This window comes from Balaenoptera physalus, assembly GCF_965194825.1.
Source record: "Balaenoptera physalus genome assembly, chromosome: 17".
Taxonomy (NCBI): Eukaryota; Metazoa; Chordata; class Mammalia; order Artiodactyla; family Balaenopteridae; genus Balaenoptera; species Balaenoptera physalus.
This window is the reverse complement of record NC_138895.1, coordinates 647916-671002: the sequence shown is the minus strand read 5'-3', so window position 1 is coordinate 671002 and position 23087 is coordinate 647916. Positions and strand designations below refer to the sequence as shown.

Below are 23087 nucleotides of genomic sequence, written 5' to 3'. Positions count from 1 at the left end.
TCAGTTTTTAAAGGAACTGCCAGCTCTGCTCCTGGGGGGCCACACCACCTTACACGCCCACCTGCAACATAGGAGAAATGGTTTCTTCCCATCCTCACTGGCATCTGATGTTCTCACTGTTTTTCGTTTTAGTTTTTCATGTTTAGCTGCTTAGGAGCATGGTAATATCTCACCATGGTCTTGACGTGCTTTTTTCTTAAGGACAGTCATGTCGAACACCTTTCCGTGTGTTTATCTGCCGTGTGATGTCCTCTTTGGAAATGTCTCTTCATGTCCTTTGCCCATTTTCTAATTGGACTGCTTATGTGTGTGTGTGTGTTTACTGTTGAGTTTTGAGACTTCATTATATAGTCTACAATATAAGGTTTGCAAATATTTTCTCACGGTCTGTAGCTTGTCTTTTCATTCTCTTAAGACAATCTTTTGCAGAGTAAAAATTTTTAATTTTGATAAAGTCCAACTTACTGATTTTTCCTTTCATGGATCATGCTTTTGTTGTCACATCTTAGAACTCCTTACTCAACAAGTCCCAAAAGTTTTCTTTATAGTTTTATGTTTTATATTTAAACGTAAGATCTATTGTGAGGTGTGAGATTTAGGTTGAGATTAATTTTTTGCCCATATACGTCCAGTTAGTTGAAGACTATCCTTCCTCCACCAAATTGCTTTGTTTGCACCTTGGTCGGGAATCATTTGGCCATAACCCCACAGGCCGCTCCCCAAGCTCTCTCCACTGATCACAGTCATCCCTCCACCAATGCCGCAGTTTCTTGTAGCCATAAGTTTTGAAATCGGGTGTGATTCCTCCCACTTTATCCTTTTTTCAAAACTGTTTTATCTACTCTAGTTCCTTTGCATTTCCAGACAAAGCCAATCAGGAGCAGTATGCAGAGGGGAAGATGAGAGGGGTTGCCCCTGGAAAGAAGACTTCTGGTCTGCAATAGAAGAATGTTGAAGTGAAAACAAAAAAGAACAAACAGAAAACACCTGGAAATGGAGACGGTGGTAGTACGAGTGAGACACCTCAGTCTCCTCGCAAGAAAAGGGCCCGAGTAGCTTCTACTGTTGAAAATGAGGAAACATTCATGTACAGAGCTGAAGTTAAAGTAAAGATTCCTGAAGAACTAAAACCATGGCTTGGTGAAGACTGGGACTTAATTACCTGGCAAAAACAGCTCTTTTATCTTCCTGCCAAGAAGAATGTGGATTCCATTCTAGAGGATTCGGCAAATTACAAGAAATCTCGAGGAAACACAGAAAATAAGGAGTATGCTGCTCATGAAGCTGTGGCAGGGATCAAGGAATACTTCAATGTAATGTTGGGCACCCAGCCGCTCTGCGAACATGAGAGACCACAGTATGCTGAAATCCTCGCAAATCACCCTGATGCGCCATGTCCAAGGTGCGTGGAGCGCCACATCTACTGAGATTATTTGTACGTACTGGAGCAATGTTGGCCTATGCACCTCTGGATGAGAAAAGCCTTGCTTTATTACTGAATTACCTCCATGATTTCCTAGAATACCTGGCAAAGAACTCTGCAACTTTGTTTAGTGCCAGTGATTATGTAGTGGCTCCTCCTGAGTACGAGCGGAAAGCTGTGTGAGGTGCTTATACGCACTCGTGTTTGGATCTCTGTAAACACATTTTTGTTTCTTAGTCCTTCTCTTGTACAAATGATGTACTTTGGAAACGTTAGTGTATAACAGAAGTGATGTTTGTTTTCTGTTTGATTTTAAACAGAAAATAAAAGGGGTTACAGCTCTTTTCTTTTTTTTTTTTTTTCATTTCAAAGTTGCTACCAGAGAATTCAATGATGGACAACAGAGAGACGTGCCGTAGAGTGTTTTACTGCTTAGCTGACAAAGCTGCGCTTGAATGCTGGCGGTTCTATTCCTTTGACACCGTGCACTTTGATAACGTGTGTTAATGCTGTACGACAAAACGCCCTGATTCCCAGCGCCTAAGGTTCCGTTCAGTGTGTATAACTGAACACACTCGTCCATCTGTGCCCCCCTTCTTTACGGTGCTTACAGTGAAGGGCCCATCCTTTGCAAGTCATCCATGTTGCTCCTTAGGCATTTCATCTTTGCTCAGATTGTCAGAGAATGGTGGCTTGTTTCATGGTTTTTGTATTGGTGTCTAATCACGTTTTAACATGACAGACACAATGCATTGTGTAGCTACAGTTTTCTGGAAAAGTCAATATTTTAGAAATTGTTTTTCAGATCTTCAATAAATTTTTTCCTTAAATTTCAAAAAGAAAAAAAAAGTTTAGAATAGGCCTGGATATATCTACAGACATTTTTGCTGGGACTTTCATGGGTACTGCATCAAGCCTACACCTTCTTTTGGGGAGAACCAGCATCTTTACAACATTGAGTCTTCCACTCCATGAACGTGGCACACCTTTCCATTTATTTAGATCTTCTCTGATTTCTTTAATCAGTGTTTTGTAGTTTGCAGCATACAAGTCCTGACATGTTTTGTTAGATTTATACCTAAATACTCCTTTTTGGGCAACTGTAAATGCTGTATTTTTAATTTTGGTTTTCAAGGGTTCATTGCTAGTATATAGAAATGTGACTGATTTGTGAATGTTAATCTTGTATGCTGCTACTTTGCTGAACTGACTTACTAGTTTTAGGAATTTTTTTTTTTTTCTTCTGTAGATTCCTTGGGATTTTCGACATAGACCATCATGTCATCTGAAGTAGAGACAGTTTTATTTCTTCCTTTCTGTCTTTTTGCTTTTCCTTGTCTTATTGTGATGGTTAGTCTATTTAGTACTTTTAAAGTACCCTACCAGAATCTAACATTTAACTTCCACTTTTAAACACGCTGATATAGGAGAAAACTCTGAGAGGACGTCCAGGACAGCAAATACAATAAACAGCACGTGAAGAGCGTCAGGGTGTGATGCTGGCGGCAGAACGCTGGCAAAGCTGGATGAAGAGAACAAGGCTGACACTTAAAGGTCAAATTCACTGCCCTGTTCCCTCACGTGTAGACCGATTTCTCTCATTTCTTCCCTCTTCCTCCCCACCCCCCAGCCCGATGATGAAACTACTCAAAGAAAAGCTAGGCCAGGACAACAAAAACTACTAATCCAGGTGGACTTGCAGAGAAAAAACAAACACACCCCCTTGTCATTCTAGGCACATCTGCTTGAAGCTCAACGCCTGCTTTTACCAACTGGACTGGCCGTTTTGGTGACTTAAAAAAGTGGTAGAATACTACCGAGAGAGTCAGCCTTTTATTATCTATTTGCTAAGTCTGGGAATCTAAATTTCATATACTCTTTGTCTTCCATATAACCTTGTGAACAAATAATGGAAAAAGGATACCTTAATTTCCTCAAGAAACAGGTCATAATCTATCTGCCAACAGGCTTTTACTGCAGCTGGCTTTGCTAAATCTTAGACTTTCAGAAAAATTACCTAAAGATGAACTTTCCTAGTGGGCAAGGTGGGTAAACTTGAAAAGCGACCTTTGCGAAGGCAAGCGTGGCTGGTGACTGGACTGCCCTGGAGTGAGCGAGCGCCGCAGCTCCTTGGGGGGGCCAAGCACACTCCCCCAAAGCCAGTCCCTGTGGCCCAGTCCCCAGGGCCTCCGCTAGGGCTGGCTCAGCTCTTCCGTCTCTCCAAGGCAAAGGCCGCCTCTGAGTGTGACCAGCTGCTGCAAGTGTTAAGAGGTGCCTTCTCGCACATCTTCACTTGGGGAGACCCCCCCAGGAGAGACGGATGAGGATGGCTGCACCACACTCTTTGAATCTAACTGGACTGCTTGAGACTTGGGACCGCAACAGAGATGGCGGGTCAGCGGGAACACTGCTCCTCACGCCCCCAGGCCTCGGGGCTCCCGCTCCCACTCCCGCCCCCCATGCTTCTGGAGATGGGTGTTCGCTCTGGGGGGCCTGGAGCCCGCGGGGTGCAGAGCGGACGCCTTCATCTGCACTGCAGGTGAGCCCTGAAACCTCCTGGCCCTGTTGTGCTCCCTGCAGGACTCTGATTCTCCCACTTCTAAGCCTGCAGCGGCTGAGGGCGGTGGGAGCAGCGCAGGCTTTCTGGGAGGGTGCAGCAGCACGAGGTAGCTAGAAACAGCCAACCGTCTGGGATACATGCCTTCTACAGGCTGAGACACAAGCCTGGCTGGCTGAATACCTTGTTCATGCTGCAAAGGCATTTGGGTATTGATTAAAACAAAACAGGACAACATTTTCCAGCTCATTTGCAGTAAAAAAATTACAAATACAGAGCACTGTAGTTAACTTCAAAAACATTTTCTGATTTGTTGCTTTAATAATTACCAGCTCCCTAAGAGAGAAAAAAGTGTTGCAAAGATTAAGGGTTAGTACACAAATAGAGATACTTACCTGGAGCAAAGCTACTGATTTCTCAGAATGAGAAAACCCATTCTGTTGCCTGCATTTTGTTGTTTGTGGGATATTCTGGAAGCTGTAAAAATCTAAGTAGAAAATACACAAATGAGTCACACAGGGAGGGGACCGACTTGAGGCCATCTCTGAAAAATGTCTCACAAATTCAGCATAAGAGTCTGAAACGATGCCCACATTCAGGTGTCTCTCCTGGACGGACGAGAGCCCAGGTTTGCCCTCCAGGGAAAACAATCGAGCCGAGACCCCACATCAACTGCTGAATTTCTGGCTGAGAAAGGCAGCCTCTAACCCTTACCCCCGACGCTCTCCGTTGCTCTGACAAGAGGAAGAGGACCGGGGCTAGTCCTGGGGCAGCCACGGCAGGGCTGCCTGGCGCAAAGAAGAGGCCACGAGAACGGAGTGCGCCTGAGGACGACAGCAAGAGGAGTTTTAGAAACGTCACAGATAGACGGGGAAGGAGCAGGGGCTCTGGCCTCGCCACTATCCGGAAGGATGCTGAATGTACATGTTTCACACTGATTTTATAGACCGGCGCAGCCTCCCCGTACCGAGGGCGACGGCCAGTGTCGCCTGGAAGCAGGTCCCCGGCTGCAGCCCGTGGGGAGGAAGCAAGGCGGAGAGCTCTCCCTGAGCTCACCAGGTTGTTCCCCGACACGCCTGCTCACCGGGCCTGTTCTCTGTGTTATTTTAGAGTTATTTTTCCATCTGATACTGCCTCATCTAACTACTCCCAAATCTTCACCGGGTAATCTAAGACTGCCTGAATCACTTTCTTTTGGGTGTGGGTGGAGTGGAATTTGCTGCAGAAGATTTAAACCACAGTGGTGACGTCACCTCAGGATGGGATGCAACCTGTTCACCGAGTTAATTCGTCCTCAGAGAGCTCAGAATTTTTTTTTTTAAACCAAGCACTTAAATGTTCCTAAAATTTTTTCATGCAGTTGCTAATTTCTCTGTACCTACTGTTATGTAGTACTCATGGCTTTCTCATAAGACAGATTACCTGGAGATGGAATATTTCAGACCAGGGATTCTGAAAGTGGGGTCTGGAGACCCCTGGGTCTGTACGACCCTTTCAAGGGACCCGCAAGGCCAGAACTATGTCCTGAGACCTTCTTTTCCCTTCTCTCATGAGTGTACAGTGGAGTTTTCTAGAGGCTGCACTCTGTACGCTACAGGACGGACTGAATGCAGAGCAGAGACGACAACCCATCGTTCCCCGTTAGCCCAGACATTAAAGCGATCTGCAGGAAACATGAGATAAGGCTGCTCTTTTCACTAAGGTGGTCTCGGTTTAGAAAATATTTTTCATAAACATTCTGTTTATGTTATTATTTAATGGGTTTATTTTTAGGATTTTTAGGTGAACTAATAAATATTTAATTTTTTCCATTTTATTTTCTAATATAGTAATTATTGATCAATATAACCACATTAAAAAAATCTCCTTGGGGGTCTCAGTCATTTTGAAGAGTATTAACGGGTCCTGAGACCATGAAGTCTGGAAGTGATCTCTAACCCTCAGTGCCGCTCAAGATCCACTCTCTACCATCTACCTCCCTCCCTCCGTCTCCCTCTGTGCCCTCGACTGTCTTCCAGAAGGTAGCTTGTGTCACCCTACGTCCTTTTATGTCACCCTCATACACACACGAGACAACCTCGAATCAACTAAACAAACTTTTGCCTTGATACTGAAATGCATTTCCTTCAGAGGTTTGGCTGCCAGAGCAGACACTACCAGATGGCCCTGGAGATCATGAGCACACTGATAGGAGCCATGGCAACCTTGAGATCCTGAGGAGGTTAGATAATCAGCGACTAAACTACATCGTTATGCTGGTGAGATAGGGAAATGGGGCAGTCACTTTGGAAAACACTTTGGCATAGACCCAGCAATCCCCCTTCTAGCTATCTACCCAAGAGAACTGAAGACTTATGTCCATATGTGCATCATGAATGTTCATAGCAGTATTACTATTCATGACAGCCAGAAAGTAACATGGAAGCAACCCAAATGTGCATCAACTGATGAATGGATAAATAAGTCTGGTGTATCCATACAACAGAGTATCAGGCAGCCATAAAAAGGAGTGAAGTACTGACACGTGATACAACAAGGATGAACCTCGAAAACATGATGCTCGGTGGAAGAAGCCAGGATGGCTCCTTTGTACGAAGTGTTCAGTATACGCAAATTCACAGGACAGAGTGCAGGTTAGTGGCTGCCAGGGGCTGGAGGGTGGGGAGTGGCTGCTCATGGGGAAGGCGTCTCTTTTGGGGGTGATGACACTGCTTCTGAATGAGACAGTGATGGCATCACGTCGGTCGGGCATTCTGACCTCAGAGGCCACTCTCTGCTAAGAATATCCCATAAATACCTTAGAGATGTGGGGAATTACTAAACATTTTCCAAGCTTAGTTCAATGAATTTCAGGACAATATTTTTCAAATTTTATGCAACAGATAGAGAAACTGAAGAAAGGAAATTAAAGACACACAACTGAAATTAAGCCTTCTGTACTATTCCTTTGCTTAAATTTATTATATAACTATGAAAGATAAATTTGTAACTTTGGAAGTCCTCACATTTTGTAGGCTATCTGCTAGTAATATTAAAAAATGTCTTTCCTAATCTAGATTCTTTCCTCAAGATCTAGGATATAAAAATATTAACTAGCACAACTTTGTATTATAAAACAAGTTCTTTGCACATTTCTCTTCTGCCTCGGCAGGAAATGACACACACACACTCAGTTACAAGGGAAATAAGGAATTATTGCTGCATGCTGCTACCTGGAACTGCAGACAGTTCTTAGGCTGGTCTCATTCCCAGGTGGTCCTTATCATTTCAAAAGTGTCACATGATCTACTCACCAGTGTGGAAGCAGGAACACCCACGTTCCACATAAAATCTGTCAGCCCAGGTTTTCTGATAGATGCATATACTTTTTACCAAACGTTCTCACCAGTGTGCTCTGATACTTGAAACAAACCTGCCTCCTCACAGTCTATTCTATTACCATGGGTTCACATATGAAGTAGCCTCCCTTCATACACTCTTCCAAAGACAGCCTGCTGTTCCCGTTGGGAAAACTATAAGGAAAACCATGGAGGAAACCAGAGGACTGCAGTGATCTTGGGGGGATGGGGCGTCACCAGGAGGAGCACGCTGGGGGTGATGCCTGGACACCCAGCACATTTTTGTTCCTTGAATTTGGCGGTGGCTTCATGGGTGGCCCTACAGTCGTTCACTACGCTCTGCAACTGGGCATCGCCCATGCGTCTGTCGTGTTTCCCCATAAAGATCCGTAAAGAAGGAGACAGGTGCGCACACAATGACGTCTGTTGCTGGGAAGTGGCAGAAACTGAAAAGGGATACCCTTAAAGATACCAAAGGGAAAAGCAACCATTCTTCTTTGTTTACAGACATGCCTACGTTCACGAGAAAGATGTGGAATGAACACCAGTGGAGAGGGGAGTATTAAATTCCCTTTACTCTTTGTGTGACTTTTTACAGCAGCAACCAGTGAAAGCAGTGGCTATACTGCTACCTCCCTTGCACATAATGCTGAAATGCCTGATCACAGCATGAGATCCCGGTCCAGGTCCAGGGGCCTTCGGGACCATCCTCTCCACTGTCAGTGATTCTACGGAGAGGAGCAAATTCTCTTGCTTAAAAAAAAAAAAACAGGGCTTCCCTGGTGGCGCAGTGGTTGAGAATCTGCCTGCCGATGCAGGGGACACGGGTTCGAGCCCTGGTCTGGGAAGATCCCACATGCCGCGGAGCAACTAGGCCCGTGAGCCACAGTTACTGAGCCTGCACGTCTGGAGCCTGTGCTCCGCAACAAGAGAGGCCGCGATAGTGAGAGGCCTGCGCACCGCGATGAAGAGTGGTCCCCGCTTGCCACAACTAGAGAAAGCCCTCGCACAGAAACGGAGACCCAACACAGCCAAAAATAAATAAATAAATAATTCCCATTAAAAAAGAAAAAACAAAACAGTAATGAAAATGATCTTTCTTAAAAGTCATATTTTCATTAATAAGTGTCTAAGTAAACAGAAAAGACAAATGCTGAACTAAACCTGAGGCGCTCAGCGTGATGATTTACTAAGGATCTGATGCTCCTCCTGGTCACTCGAGATAATTCCAGCCCAGATGGCTCACTGCTGCTGTTTAACAAAAACAATGGAAAACACCAAGAATCTAACATCAACACCCCTGACAAGAAATGGTCCGACTTCTGACTTGAGGGCCGGGGATTGTGACTATAAAGCAAACGGGAAATTCACAGAAACGAATTCCCCTAAAACTGGAAGTAATCACGTGTGAGCTGTAGCCCCAAAGATGCAGCCGCTGGACTCCGACGGACCGGGCTCCAGGCCCACCTCACAGACGTGCAGCCAGGTTCTTACTTAGTCTCAGGAGCTACAGGGTCTTTATTTAACAACACAATAATCTGTTTTTCAATAAAGACTGATTTATTTTGTCTTGAATTTGGTGGTGGCATCACGGGTGATGCCTGTAGTGTACTGTAGTGAACAATGCCACCACCTAATCTGCCATCTAGTTGGAGAGTTGAAGGAAAGGAAAGAGGGGCTACAGTGACAGTGAAACTTCTTTTCTTTCCACTTCCGTGTCCCACATGAAAAGACAAGCATTTCACTGGCAAACTTATAAAGATTTAAGAGTGTTCTACCTATAATAAAAATGCGCCACAACAAAGAGCCCGAGCGCTGCAATGAAAGATCCCACATGCCTCAACTAAGAGCCAACGCAACCAAAAAAAAGGGCTTCCCTGGTGGCGCAGTGGTTGAGAGTCTGTCTGCCAGTGCAGGGGAGACGGGTTCTAAGCCCTGGTCTGGGAAGATCCCACATGCCGCGGAGCAGCTGGGGCCGTGAGCCACAATTACTGAGCCTGCATGTCTGGAGCCTGTGCTCCGCAACGAGAGGCCGCGATAATGAGAGGCCTGCGCACCGCGATGAAGAGCGGCCCCCACTTGCCACAACTAGAGAAAGCCCTCGCACAGAAACGAAGACCCAACACAGCCATAAATAAATAAATAAATAAATAAATAAATTTTAAAAAACTGTAATTTTTAAAAATGCGTAAGATTCTGCAAATTTGACAAGGCACTTAATGAAAGCATAATTAAGTATTTGCACTTCATATTTGAGATTAACAAGGAACACCCCACCTAGCTTCTGAATCACATGACCCAGGGCCCTCACAATAACGGCTACTGCCACAGGCTGTTACCCTGAGAGAGGGAGAGAAAGAACCGTACTGATGTGTGCCATGTTCAGAGCTGCAATCAGTCCTCAATGCTTACTTTCCAACCACGTGGCCCTAGGAGCTGGCTGGGGGCTGGGTGGCCTGACACACCACCTCCCAATTTTGAACAGAATAGCTCCACGTGGGTTTGTTATTAACACGGAGCTTCCTCTTTGGATTCTATTTTTTAAAAGTTCAAAAGTTTTAAAACTACTGGTCCCTTACTGGTAGGTAATTATGATTTTTGTGAGAACAGTGCAGGGAGAGGGGGAGTACTGAGATCTGTAAGAGAAGGAATGAATGAAAAAGGAAAAAAAAATCCTGCCCATTTGCTGAATTCGAGACTTACCGTGCTGCCAGGTAAATGCACTAGATGAATGACTAACCTGGAGGGACACGGAGCAGTTGCTTTTATATTCTTGTATCAGCTGACCTTCCTTCTGGTTTCTTTGATCCCTGTTTTAACTAAATCTCTCTGTACTTTTTAACTCCACTGGCTTCATTACCCATTCTCTCCCATTATTATCAGACAATTGACAAAGCCAGCAATTTCCAACTGGATTTATTTTCTTTCCTGGAAAAAAATGGAACACTTCCAACTCCTAGTTATCGTTCTTCTAAGTTACTCATCTTTCTCTTCCTGTTTTATTTGTAAAAACAAGACAAGAAAGACTTACATCAACGTGGGCCAGAGTTTTACTTTTTAGTTAATTAGAAAAGAGAAAGGAGGAGGAGGGAGGGAAGAACCACTGCTTCTGCGGTGTTTTAGGGTGTGCAGGGCCGCTTCCGTGTGCGAGCTCATCAAATCACCCAACCCCCGGGGGAGGCAGAGCTACTCTTCCAAGGCCCCCGCCTTCCCCTCTGCTGCCTCCGTTCAGTGACCAGCGACGCTCCCTCCAGAAGCTTTGGGTTTGCTTCTGAACAGCAAGTCCCCTCGCGTCAGCCAGGCCGACACAGCCAAATCACCCCAAGCGAACTGGGTTCTACTCTGTCCCCCAGTCACTGGGGGAAGGTGGTGGAGCAAGGGGGTAGACCTGAGCCACTTCTGAGATTTTGCTACTAAAAGAATTTTTATATGGCCAAGAACGACTGTGACAGTTTGCTTAGGTTCAGACTTCATCCTTTCTTAGTCAGGTTTTTACTGAATGCTCTGTTAACTGCTACGGAGGCTAAATAACACTTGGCTCCAGCGTGACAGTCTATTTTTGGTCAGAAGATAACAGGAATGACCTTACGGGTGGGAACGTGCTCTTCCATGGGTGTCTGCCTAGCAACCAGGCGAACCTACAAGTCACACCCTGAAGGCCTTCTCGGCGAAGCCCCACCCACTCCAGCAAAAACCTTCTTAGATTGTCAGTGCTTCCCCACTGGAAGGTCAGACTGAACTGTGACTTCATCCCTGCGTCCACACCCAGGTGCTGTGTTAACGAATGACTGATGGAGAGAGACATGCAAGGACCGGTCAGAGCAGAACTTCTTTACCTAACTGACGACAGGGTGAATTTATTTTTATTAGATAGTTTTTGAAGCACTGTTAGGGCAGTAATCTTGACAATAGTTAACGCTGGGCCTACACAGCTGAAACGACTCTTTCAGGAGGTCTGGGTTCTCTCTCCTCCTCTTCCTGTGATCGACCTGGTGGGTGTGTCAAGCCTTTTGTAATCGGCTGGCTTTCCCCTTTGTCAATGTCTCTGTCACTGATTAGGTAGACAGATATACAATAGTCTTCTTAAGGATTGTTCATTGAACAACAAAGATAATGACCGATTTAGAGAGGTGCCCAGTTTACTAAACATATGTCCTAATTTCCCCAAAATAACCCTTATGGTTAAGGTTAAATAATCGGCATTTTCTTTCTGAGCCCCTATTCCCTAGTTGGCTCTTTTTGAGATACGTGAAATTATGCCCAGATGTTCCATTTAGAAACTATTCTTCTCCAACTGGACTTATGAAACATTTGTAGTTGTTTTTATAACTCAGTGTAAACACTTTTTAGGCAGTCAGTTCATTCCCCCCCACCCCTTTAAGGACTGAGGTGAAATACACACAACATAAAATTAACCATTTTAAAGTGCACAGTTCAGTGGCATTTAGCACATGCACAATGTTGTCTAGCCCCAGAATGTCGCCATCACCCCATCTGACCCTGTGCCCGTCAGCAGTCACTCCCTGCTCCCCTCCTCCTGGCAACCACCAACCTGCGTCCTGTCACCATGGGTTTGTCTGTTCTGTTCGTTTCATATAAACGGGATCCTACAACGTGTGGCCTTTTGTGTGGGCTTCTTTCACTCAGCACCATGTTTCACACAGGTCAGTGCTTTGTTCTTTTCGGGCAGTTCTTTGAGCATCATTGGTTTCAGGATTTAGTACATTCTCTTTCAGTGACATTTTACTCTCCTGCCATTAACTTGGGTGGTGAACCTACCAGGAACAATTTTATTTTTCAAAATGATGAAAGAATTCTTAAGTATGTCCCTTAAAAGAGGATTTCCAACCACAGCAATGAGCAAAGAGATTCTGGACCTCAAACCCCAAGGGAATTATGTCTCTTTAAGAGGCAGCCTTTTTGAAGAGGGGAAATCAAAGGAAGGAAATTGCCATTGAAGTTTCTTTCCCCAGGAGAGCTCTCACCACTGCTTATTTCCTGTTAAAGGAGCAAATGAGATGATTCCTCAACAATGACCCTCACCCACACGCATTGACTTGTGCTGGACGATTCCTAAAAACTCCCTCTGCTGCACCGCCATGCACGTGGGTCACACAGGGTCTCCCAGGAGACCAACGCCCTGGTGTCCAAAGTCACAGCGGAGCCTGACCTCTGACCAGTCACCCTCACCTGTTGCAGGCCCTCCTCCATAACATGGGATCCCACCCTTGATAAAGTGCTTTCACAACAACCTCAGGCGTTACCCTTAGACTTATCAGTGAGGAGGACCCAGGGTCTTGACTCCAAGGTGCACAAGAGGCGTGGTCCTCACCCTGCACTGGACACTGGTCTCGGGACCAACTTAGTCTCTATTCTTCCAACTAAAATTAGCACCTATAATTACTGCTCAGAAAGTACAAGCGTACACATTCAAATCTTGTTGAGGAAAATCTAAGATGAACCCAAGCAAACAACGGATGTCCATTACACAAATACTTATTATGAGCCTCTCGAGTGCCAGGAATTGAGCCACATACAGGAAACACAATGGTGAGCGAGAAACGGAGCCTTATGATGGGCAGGCCAGCCTGAAACACTGGCCACGAGGCATTCTAATCCACAATGGTCTACACCATGCAGAGGGGCAAGCCCAGGTCTGTATGCCAGTAAGCCACTGGGACTCAGAGCTGAGCAGGTGGGACGTGGCGCAGGCCAGCTGGGGGAGCCATCCCAGGGCTCCTCAGACAACTGTTAACGTTTGCTTATTATTACTAAAATGTCACTCGAGTTTACATTACAATATACCCCTCTGGTGGGACACAGGTCGTGAGAATCCCACACAGCCCAGAGCACGGGACCCAAAGCAGCAGCTGCAAGAGACAAAGGCACCTGAGCGAGACCAGCCGTGAGGGCAGCGGGGGCTTGAGCACCCGGGAGAACGGGAGTGCTCTGCGCCCCCGGACCAGACCAACGGCCCTAAGGGCAGCGGGCTGGGGAGCAGCATGGGGGCTTCGAGGGCCTTCTGCTTCCTGACCACGGGGTTAGTTTGTAAGCATGCTGAGCTTGGCGTCTAATTTAAAGTTTATCAGTACTTAATCTGTTACCTTTAAAACAAAAGCTGGCATTTAAACAGTAACTATGAATCGGACCATTCTCTGAAATACACCCCCCTCGACGTGCCCAACCCCTCACTCTATCCTCAAAGCTGACCAGACGGACCCGCCCCAGGGGGTGAGTGGATGGCTAGATCAGGGGGCGTGTCCTCCCCCCCTCCTGTCCTCAGCCCCAGGCCCCTCCTGTTCTCTCCAGGGTTCCCAAATCTGAACCCGCCCTCTGAGCCTCGCAAAGCGGCTGCTCTGTAACTGGCACTCGCCGGTTGGTGTCTCTCAGGACCTCCCCCTGGCTCTCCTGCTGGTCCATGAGCTCTGGGAGAAAGGGGCTATTTTACACTTCTGGCATCACCACAGCTCCCAGGAGAGCGCCACCCACACCCCTGGCCCCCATAGCTACCGGAAGTTAAAAATCAGTGGTGATGCGTTCTTCCTTCTCCTGCCCTCAACTGCTGCAGAAGTTTCCAAATCTGCACCCCTGCCCAATCCCTCCTTCTATTTCAAATCTATTAAAAGTACAAGAGTAGAATAATCTTAACTCTATTTTCATTTTTATTACCTCTTCTTTTCTTCTCTCAAAAACTCCTAGGGGCCCCAATTTTCTCTTGGATCAATGCAGAATCCCTAAAAATAGGATTTAAGGCTTTGTCTAGCTGACTTTTTATTTCAGTATATGGTGGTTTGAGATAAATCCCAAAAATCTAGCACAGCAGCAACTAGCCAGGGGCATAGCACAAAGAGGTCCTAAATATTTAACGAACAAATGACTGAATTATACTTTCTCCTAATCCTACTTTTATGTCTTCACAGATAACATCTTACCAATTTGAGGGAAAGACCAGCCATTTAAGGCCCCATCACTTAAAGCAACAACCGCCCCGATCCCTGGGCAGGTCTAGTCTCCAGTTCAAAAGGAGGCAATTCATGGTCAAAGATCTTGTTAGTTGCTTCCCTGTCATTCTCAGCACTCGGATAGACCCCTCTGTATACGGTGAGTGCTGACTAAATGCTCTGCAACAGTCTTCTCCAGTACGTTACTCTTAAAGAGATCTAAATAAAATACTCACTTATACATGAATAATGTATTTTAGACAGATTAGTGGCTTTTGTTTTAACAAGTAGGGACATAAGTATTAGCAGGACTTTGAATTGAAAGAGGTTCCTCTCTCCCGCAAAAAATATGCTAACTATATTTTCCATACTTATAGGATTAAGATATTTCAGAAAATTTCTTTTTTTCCCCTCAGTATTACCCTATCACATAAAAATAAGAGCACATAATAATCAGCAATAAAAACATAAAGCTCATACACAGAACTAAGACACCAAAGTAAAGTGAGTTTTCAGCCTGTCTGACCTCTAAACTGTTGCAGAGGCCACCTGGGAGGACAAAGGTCAGGGGACACGCCTCAGCCTCTGGACAAACAGCCTGGAGTCCTCCAGGGACGCAGAGAGCCAGGGAGAGGCACATGCCTCAGCAGTGTTATTTTAAAATGGTCTTTTCCTTTACATCCAGGATATTTTTCTGACTCTTCTCACCCTAACGAGTCAGTATGGACACACAACTCCAAAAGGCGGTCAGAGAAATGCAACAGACATGACAGCTGTTTTCCTGCAACTCTTCCCAAGGCGGCAGGTGAACAGGCTGGGACGCCCTGCACAGGCCCAGCCCCAAGGCCGCCAGACCACCCAAAGTGCCACAGGGAGCAGTGATTTCCGTCACTGTGACTGTGGACCAGATGAGACCAGGGAGCTAAGATTTCAAAGGCTCCACGATCAGCCCGAATGTAAAACTATCTTCCAACTGGCCAAAAAGTAATTTTCTATATTAGATATTGGAATTATATAATTATAATTAATCATTTTAGCTTGAATTCTGGGAACTAAGTGTATTCCGTTAAGGTTTATGAGAAATATATTTTGTTAAGGTTTATGAGAGTTGCTATGAAACACAATAATTTGGGGGAAAAAAAAGAGACAATTTGTGTTTACTGAGCCGTGGATGGATGACTGACAGTGGATGATGTCACTAATAGGCAATTATAACATTCAGCATTCCAAAACTATTTAATAATTTGTTTTGAAGAGATACAGCTTCCAAAAGAACAAAAAGACAATCTTAATATTTATTTGGATAGTTGCATGCCAAAATAAAGTTAAATACATAGGATAAAGAAATCAATTCCAACCTAAAAAAGTATCCAATACTTAGTCAAATTTTAGTCCAACTTAAAAATGGAATGGGTTCCAAAAGTTTGTAAATGAATTATTCAGAATAGTCAGTGCATTTCCCAAGGAAAAAACATTTCCTATGGCAATGTTGTAGACAGTAGTAAGGCTTCCAGTGTAACCCACAAAAACCAGATTAAACATTAGGTACACATATGGCTGCATAGCATCATGGGAGCAAAGCATGTACGTTATAGAGCAAAGCCCCCGGACCCCTCCTGGCTCTGTCAGTCCCCAGGAGTATTTCCCTGGAGTTGGGTCCCGCAGTCGCCAGCAGGAAGTGCGTCCCCAGGAGTGGCCTGCAGGACACCAGGACACCTGCCAGCTGGAGGGGCTCCCCTGAGGCGCCCGAGATGGGGAGCCCCAGTACCCCGGCGTGCTCAGGTGCGAGGCTGGTGCCGAATGTACGTCGGGGAGGTCTACATGGCCCCGGTGGGGTTAATGCCGTCAGGCCAACGTCAGAGCAGCACCTCACTTACCACAACTACACACGGTCTTTCCAGATGCCTGTGATTCTGAAACTGAGGACTACATGGGGTTCAGCCTTCGAAATGATAAGGTTCATGGGACCCAATTAAGCTCTCCAAATACCTGGGCAGCTCCCTCCTTAATCCATACGGCAGTTACACCGTCATACAGCCTCCCTTCTGTAAGCAAAAGGACGCATTTGTTACGAGCCGAGCGTACGTGAATCAACGCAGGGCGCACAGGGGGTCTGTCCTTCAGGAAAACAGGGTCCCGGGTGGAGCCGCCACCCAGCCACACGGCGCCACGTGAGAGACAGATGCGGCACAGGCCGGGGCCGGGGAAAGCGGGCTGCTGCGGGTCACGAGACACGCCCTGCGGCGCTCACGGTTTAGACAGACCGCGGCTGGAAGGGGGTTTAGACAGACCGCGGCTGGAAGGGCCGGGCCGGTACGCAGCCCACTGCACTCGGAGCAGCCTATATGCCTAGGGGCTCCTCCCTCAGGCACTGCTACAAGCTCAGACGTTGCTCTAATTACAACAGGAGCATTGTGACAGCTAAAATTACACGCTATTTGAGGAAAGAGGCTACGATGAGAGAAACCCAAATTCACCGTTTACACTAATTCTCTATGGGACTGGATCGTTCCACTGAAAAGGTTTCTTCTGCTCCCTAATTCATAGATTAAGATGCTCACTGGAATGGAACAACCCACGCTGGGGCCAGACCTATGTACCACTGCCACCCAAAACAACATCTAGCGTGAGGAGCCGCGAAACTTGACAGAAAACACGCTTTCTTGCTATGGAAAACAAAAAACGTGACAAATTAAGAGTTTTGCTTAAAGCTTACAAAATGCCTTTTCACTAAATTATATTTTCATTTACATAAACTGACTCATGCAAAGCTGCCTTATTAGTATAGATAAGGAAGAATAAGGAAAAACTTCAGAATTAAAATACATATATATGACATTTTTAATCCTAATTTTAATAAAATTGTGAATCACTAAACCTGCATAATTATTATTATTATTTTTTAAAATATTTATTTATTTATTTATTTGGCTGTGCCAGGTCTTAGTTGCAGCATGTGGGATTTTTTTTTTTTTTTTTTTAAGTTTCAGCCTGTGGGATAGGTTGTTGCTGCATGTGGGATCTAGTTCCCTGACCAGGGATCGAACCCGGGCCCCTTGCATTGGGAGCGCAGCGTCTTAGCCACTGGACCACCAGGGAAGTCCCAAACCTGCATAATTATTTTTGTTGTCAATTATAATTTTTCTCCCATAAGTACTTTATGGGCTCCACCCAACTCCTGGCCTTGTCTTAGAGGCAGACTCTAGGATCCTAGTTTATTGTCTTTAAAGATGAAATTACAGATGTTACTGTAGCAAACTGGATGCTACTGTGGTGTCCTCACCTTCCTCTGGTGACCTTTTGCAGAACCTTCATTCCCGCCAGCCTGCAGGACTTGCCCTCCAACTCCCTGTCCTTCAGGACGGCGCCCTCCGAGTGCACTTCACTGAAGAGTCCGAGGGCATCTTGCACGAGAAGGCAGACTCTACAAAAAAGGATCCACATTTGCTCTTTTAGGAGACAGTGTTTGATTCAGTACAGAGACCAGAATTTCCTTCTCCTTCACTAGAAATCCACTGTAGAAATCTACTTCCATTTAAAACATTTCAAATTATGTTTTATCAAATACTAATATTCAAAGATATTAATAGGTATTCCTTGAAAATTATCACCAAAATGTTGCTAGCAATAACTTTTCTAAAATTTACTTCATCAGATCTATGGAGAAAAAAATATATTGAAATCACATACAATTATTACTATGTTCAATTCTTCTTGCAATATGATATTTTATACCCAAGAACACCAGGAAATATCCCTGACTGCTCGCCTGATACCCATATGGTTTCAGTCTGTTCAGGAGTGATATGTAGCAGGTGGTACCCAGAAGAATGTCCTATCTATCTTAAAGATATTAGTCTTAACATTTCCGTATGTGTGACATTATTTAATATGTTGTGGCTATAAGACATTTATATAGTACAAACTCCATTTCTCATGGTTGACTGGAAAAAGAAAATTTTACACAAAAAGTAGGGTTCTGTGGCTTATAATTAGGTCTGGATCAAACTAGTGAAAAGTTAGAATACTTCAAAATGAAGATGAACAATGGTGGCCTTTGGATTTTACAAAAATGAGGAGCTGAGTTGCCTAAAGTAGAAAAATTAATGTTCAATCCTACTGACTTAACCTCAGGATTTAAAGGTCAAAAAGAAAGTGTGATGTAAGTTATTTGTTTCTTCCAGAATTCTGAATATTGTCCCACTGCCTTCTAGTCTTCCACTGTTTCTAACGAGAAGTCCCTTGTTACACGAGGAGTCACTTTTCACTTGCTGCTTTCAAGACTTTATCTTTGGTTTTCAACATTTTGACTATGACGTATTTGGGTATGTCTCTTTTTAGGTTTATCCTACTACAAGTTCATAGAGTTTCTTGGATGTGTAAAGTTTTCCAGTCCAATTTGGGCCATTTTCAGCCACTATTACTCCAAATATCTTTTCTGTATCCTCCCCCACTCCCCTGCCCTTCTGGCGCTCCCATTACATGTGTATTGGTGCACTTAATGGTGTTCCACATTTCTGAGGTTCTTCATTCTTTTCTCCCCTTAGAATATTTATTCGTCATTTGTGAGATTTCCAGAATAGTGCAGAGATAATCATGGTATGTTTTAATTCTTCATAAAGACTGAGTTATTAAAAAGTCTTCACAAGCATTTTTTAATTGCTAAAATACTCTGCGGTCATCAATTTGAGATTAAGTTTTAACATCCTATTGAAATTACAATCCTCTTTTCTTGGGGAAGAGTTTTAAGTTTGACAAAGGGCTTACACATATGTAATGTGTCCCCAATCTGCATGTCATGTGCACAGGGGCTATGCTACTCTCTGTATGTTCCAATTTTGGTGTAAGTGCTGTCAAAGTGAGCACTTTTCATTCTGTCTTTCTCTCCTTCGGGCTGCACTAGCTCCATTATTCTAGATCCAAGTCCATGGATTCTCTCTTCTGCCAGCTCAAATCTACTGTTGAGCCTATCTAGTGAATTTTTCATATCAGTTATTATACTTTCCAACTCCAGAGTTTCCATTTGGTTCTTTCCAGTTTGCGTCTTTTTACGGATATCCTCCTTTTGATTAGACTCTGTCATCTACACACTGTAATCTGGAGACATGGTTCCCTCCGCTCTCTGAACGTATTTATAATGGCTGCTTTGAAATCTCTGTCTGCTGAGTCCAACATCTGGGCCCTTCAACAGCGGCTTCTGTCATCTGCTTTTTCCCTCATGTATGGGTCATGCTTCCCTGTTTCTCTGCAAACCATGCAATTTTTGGTTGACAACTGGGCATGCTGGATAGTAAATTGTGGCAACTCTGGATCCTGACTCCTCTCGCCAAGGGTTGATGATGTAGTTTACTCACTTGCACAGTGACCTGTCTGAACAGCTTTTCCCTGCAGGCTGCAGTCTCTGATGGTCCTGCTCAGACTGTCTTCTTGTTTTATCTTTTCACATGGCTACCTAGAGGCTGTCCCTAGGTCAGTGAAGCCACTGACTAGTGAAAGGTTGTGCCTGAGCCTCCTTAGCCAGTCAGACTTTTAATCTTTACCACTGGACATGTGTGTCCTGGAGGTTGATCTCATAGTTCAAGGAGTGCAGGTTTTTGCCCTCATCCCTCTCCTTTGGCCAGAGCTGATATTCCCCCTCCCTAATCACACCTGTGAAGGTGTGGCCTTGGGCAGGTCAGACGGCCAGACCTGTGTGCGATTTTAAAGCCTGGCTTCCCAGAGTTGCCCCTGGTTCAAAGCAGCCAACCGTTCATCGAGTGTGGTTGGAGGTGGTCCTGAGGCCTGCAGGGAAGTGAGACTCGCACCCCGACCCTCCCATGGGGGCCGTGAGTGCTCCTGACAGCACACCCTTCCCGTCTCTCAAGTTTGACTGTGATTCCAGGAGGGCTCTTGGCGGTCTCTCTTCCCTGATTCTCTCTGTTAAACTTTGCATTGCTCTGTCCTTTGCTTGTTGATAAAGAGTCAGGAAATTACAAGCACTCTCTGAACCGCTCTCCACCAAGATCCTCATTGTTTTCAACAACACTCTTGGGCATGGAATTCTCCCGCCATCTCATGCAGCCCTACAGAGCTCTTCTTCTTCGCCATAACCTGTCTCCCTCTGGGCACTGCCCCCTTTGCCCGGACTGACACCTCTGCTCTAGAGCGGGTGCTGGGGGGTGGTGGTGGCACTGGTCTTCTAGGTTAGCCTCTCCGCGTGGTGCATCTACCCTGTGGTGAGCTGGGGTAGGACAACTGGGCCAGTATTCTTGGCCCACCACACTTGGGGCTGAGCTTCTGCAACAGGGGCCTGAGGACAAGGGATGCTAGTGGGCAGCCCTCCTAGAGTGAAATGCGCCCTGGACTGGGAGTTGAGGGGAGGGGATTGTCTTCTTGACTGCACTCCCTGGAGTAAAGCCTCAGAGGAGTAGTGGCTGGTGGGGGGTGGGGTGGGTGGGTCAGGGCTCAAGGGCCACAGACTCACTGTTCTTACTGAGATTTATCAGATTTTCTTGATTCCACTGAAGGAATGTTTCCCCATTTGCTGTATGCCTTTAGGACAATTTCCAGAGGCTTCACATGATTGTTTTTTATAGCTTTCTCCAGTTAAAACGTTTGCGAAGGGGAGAATCCACTGTGTAAATAAAGATCCTCTGGATAGTTAGCATGTGCCGTGTAAGAAAATATAATGGCTCTTTAGCCATTATTTACAAGTTTTGAGAGTATTTGGAAACTCTTTGAGCTTGTAGACTTACGTGTGAGTTGTTCTTTTTTCCTTAAAAGACATCTTGATTTGCTTGAACACAAGAAATGAGCCAAATACAAAATTACTGGGTCAGACACAGAAGTGCTTGACGTAGCGAGGTCTAGAGGGCTGCAGAGCCGCAAAATCAGTGTCACAAGATTCTGAGTAACAGTGGCACATATGGGGTTGCCAATGTACCCCAAACAGTGCCCTGGCCTTGGGGGTGTCTATTTATGTGCTAAACACAGCAGGACTGCTGCGGGCCCAGGCCTGTGCAGGTGCCCTCTGAACCTCCCTAGGGAAAGGCCTGGCACAGGTAAACACACAATCACAGGCTGTGGGATTATAGGAGGGAAGTAACAGAGAGCCTGTGAGAAAGCACTGGGGTGGAATGGCCTGGCCAGGTGGTCAGGGAAGGTTCCCTACGAGAGGTGGTCTGTAAGCTGTGTCCTGAAGAAAAAGAAGCCCATCCTGCACAGGGGTGAAAGAAGCACACTTAGAGCAGACAGCACAGCACACACAGAACCTGGGATGGCAACGAGTTTTTCCATGTTTGAGAAAAGTTGAAAAAAGGCTGGAAAATAATACAAAAGAAAGAAAAAGAAGATAGAGGGAAAGTGGTAATAAGGGGAAAGACTATTTCCTATGTGGGTATTTCCATGCATTGCTCTTGATTTAAAATCAAAGTTATGTTTATGAAAAATTTAAAACTCGAGGCACTTGTAAAGGGGCGGGGATGGGGAACGGGGAGGAGGCAGGGGCATCTCCCTGGAGGGGCGCCTCTGGCATGGGCAAAGGCCTGTGCCGGGGGCTCCCTGCGTGTGGGTGGAGGGGCTGCCCGGGCCCAGTACAGCCAGCGCACCCGCCTCCTGCTGCAGGGCAGTCACGGGGGGCGCTAACAGGTGTTAGATCAGATGCCCCGTTTCAGAGAGACGACCGCTGGCACAGGGGGGAGGCTGGCTTGAACAGAGGACTTTCAGAGTGTCCTCAGTCCCAGTGTGAGCTCACTGCCCTAACGATGGACACAGTGGGCCTGCGAAGTGCTGCTCACAGGCTGAGTTCCACTGGCTGATGAGTTTCCTTTAGTTTATAAAGTGTTAAATTTTTTAAAAAAATTAGTAGCAAATATTAAAAATTAAGGGATTTTTATATAAAATCCGTTTCCTGTTTTCCTGCGAAGCCTGTGGCTCTGGCAGCACTGGGCGGGCCGACACGCATCGTCAGGCACCAGCCCGTCAGGCCATCCTGCGGGCCCCGCGCCGACCCCCAGCCGTCACACGCGTGCGTCCCGCTGGCCTCGGTCAGCAGGTGGGCCTGCGTGAGGGCAATATTTCAGGGCAGAGGCTGAAGCACACGGTCTTGGGGGATGGACGAGGGACCGGAAGAGTCTACCCTGGCCTAAGATCTCTAAGGAGTGAGTGGAGTGGAGAACGAAGCACAGCCTCGGGTACGGGCAGCCCAGACGTGGGTCTCACTGCAGAGCAGAGGAGCCAGGGAGTCCAAAGACCACTCACGCGACTTGAGCCGGGAGGTCAAGGACGGAGCCGGCCGACGCCGGACCTGGTGGAGGACAGGGCTGGCCGCAGGGCACGGAGGGCTGGGCCCGGCCCCGCTCCCCCACCAGCCAGCTCCTGGCGGACAGTCCTCCGGCGACACCGGGGCCGTCTGCGGACGCCACGCCCGTTACCTCGTCTGAGTCAGGCGAGATGGTCCCAGTGCCACACGGGAGGCGCTCAGGCCCCGCCCTGAGGCAGCAGTGTGGCCGAGCCCGGCAGGACACCCAGCCGACACGAGCACTGTCCCTGAGAATCCCTGAAATACTGGCTGAGCTGCAGCCTAGCCACATGGAGACGAGGAGACCCAACATTTCAAGATCATGTCAGGGGTCGGCGCTCACGAGATGGGGTCTCGACGCTGGGAAACAGGCTGGGTGCGTCCGTTCGCTCGCTCTCCGGCCAGGATGCCAAGGACACCCAGTGACACCACACCCCGGGCTGCTGGTGACGGGCAGCCTCGGGCTCTGGCTGCAGGTGACTTCCCACACACGCTGAACGCTGGTGCCGGGAATCCCACGCCTCGCCTGAGAGGGACACGCTGTCTTCAG

At 46.4% G+C, this 23087-nt stretch overlaps 1 protein-coding gene and 1 pseudogene across 7 annotated transcripts in view; one reads left to right on the top strand and one right to left on the bottom strand.

Moving 5' to 3' along the window:
* The window catches only part of SPIDR (scaffold protein involved in DNA repair), a 359526-nt gene that overhangs the window by 24825 nt on the left and 311614 nt on the right, over positions 1 to 23087 (bottom strand). For all 6 annotated transcript variants that reach the window (XM_082433911.1, XM_082433912.1, XM_082433913.1 and 3 more), the window contains one exon: positions 17543 to 17683. In XM_082433911.1, the coding sequence (XP_082290037.1) occupies positions 17543 to 17683 (141 nt within the window). The remainder of the gene's footprint in view (positions 1 to 17542; positions 17684 to 23087) is intronic.
* LOC309647017 (mortality factor 4-like protein 1 pseudogene) lies at positions 874 to 9469 on the top strand (annotated as a pseudogene). Its single transcript, XR_014268649.1, has 2 exons — positions 874 to 3962; positions 5810 to 9469. The product of XR_014268649.1 is annotated as a mortality factor 4-like protein 1 pseudogene (transcript).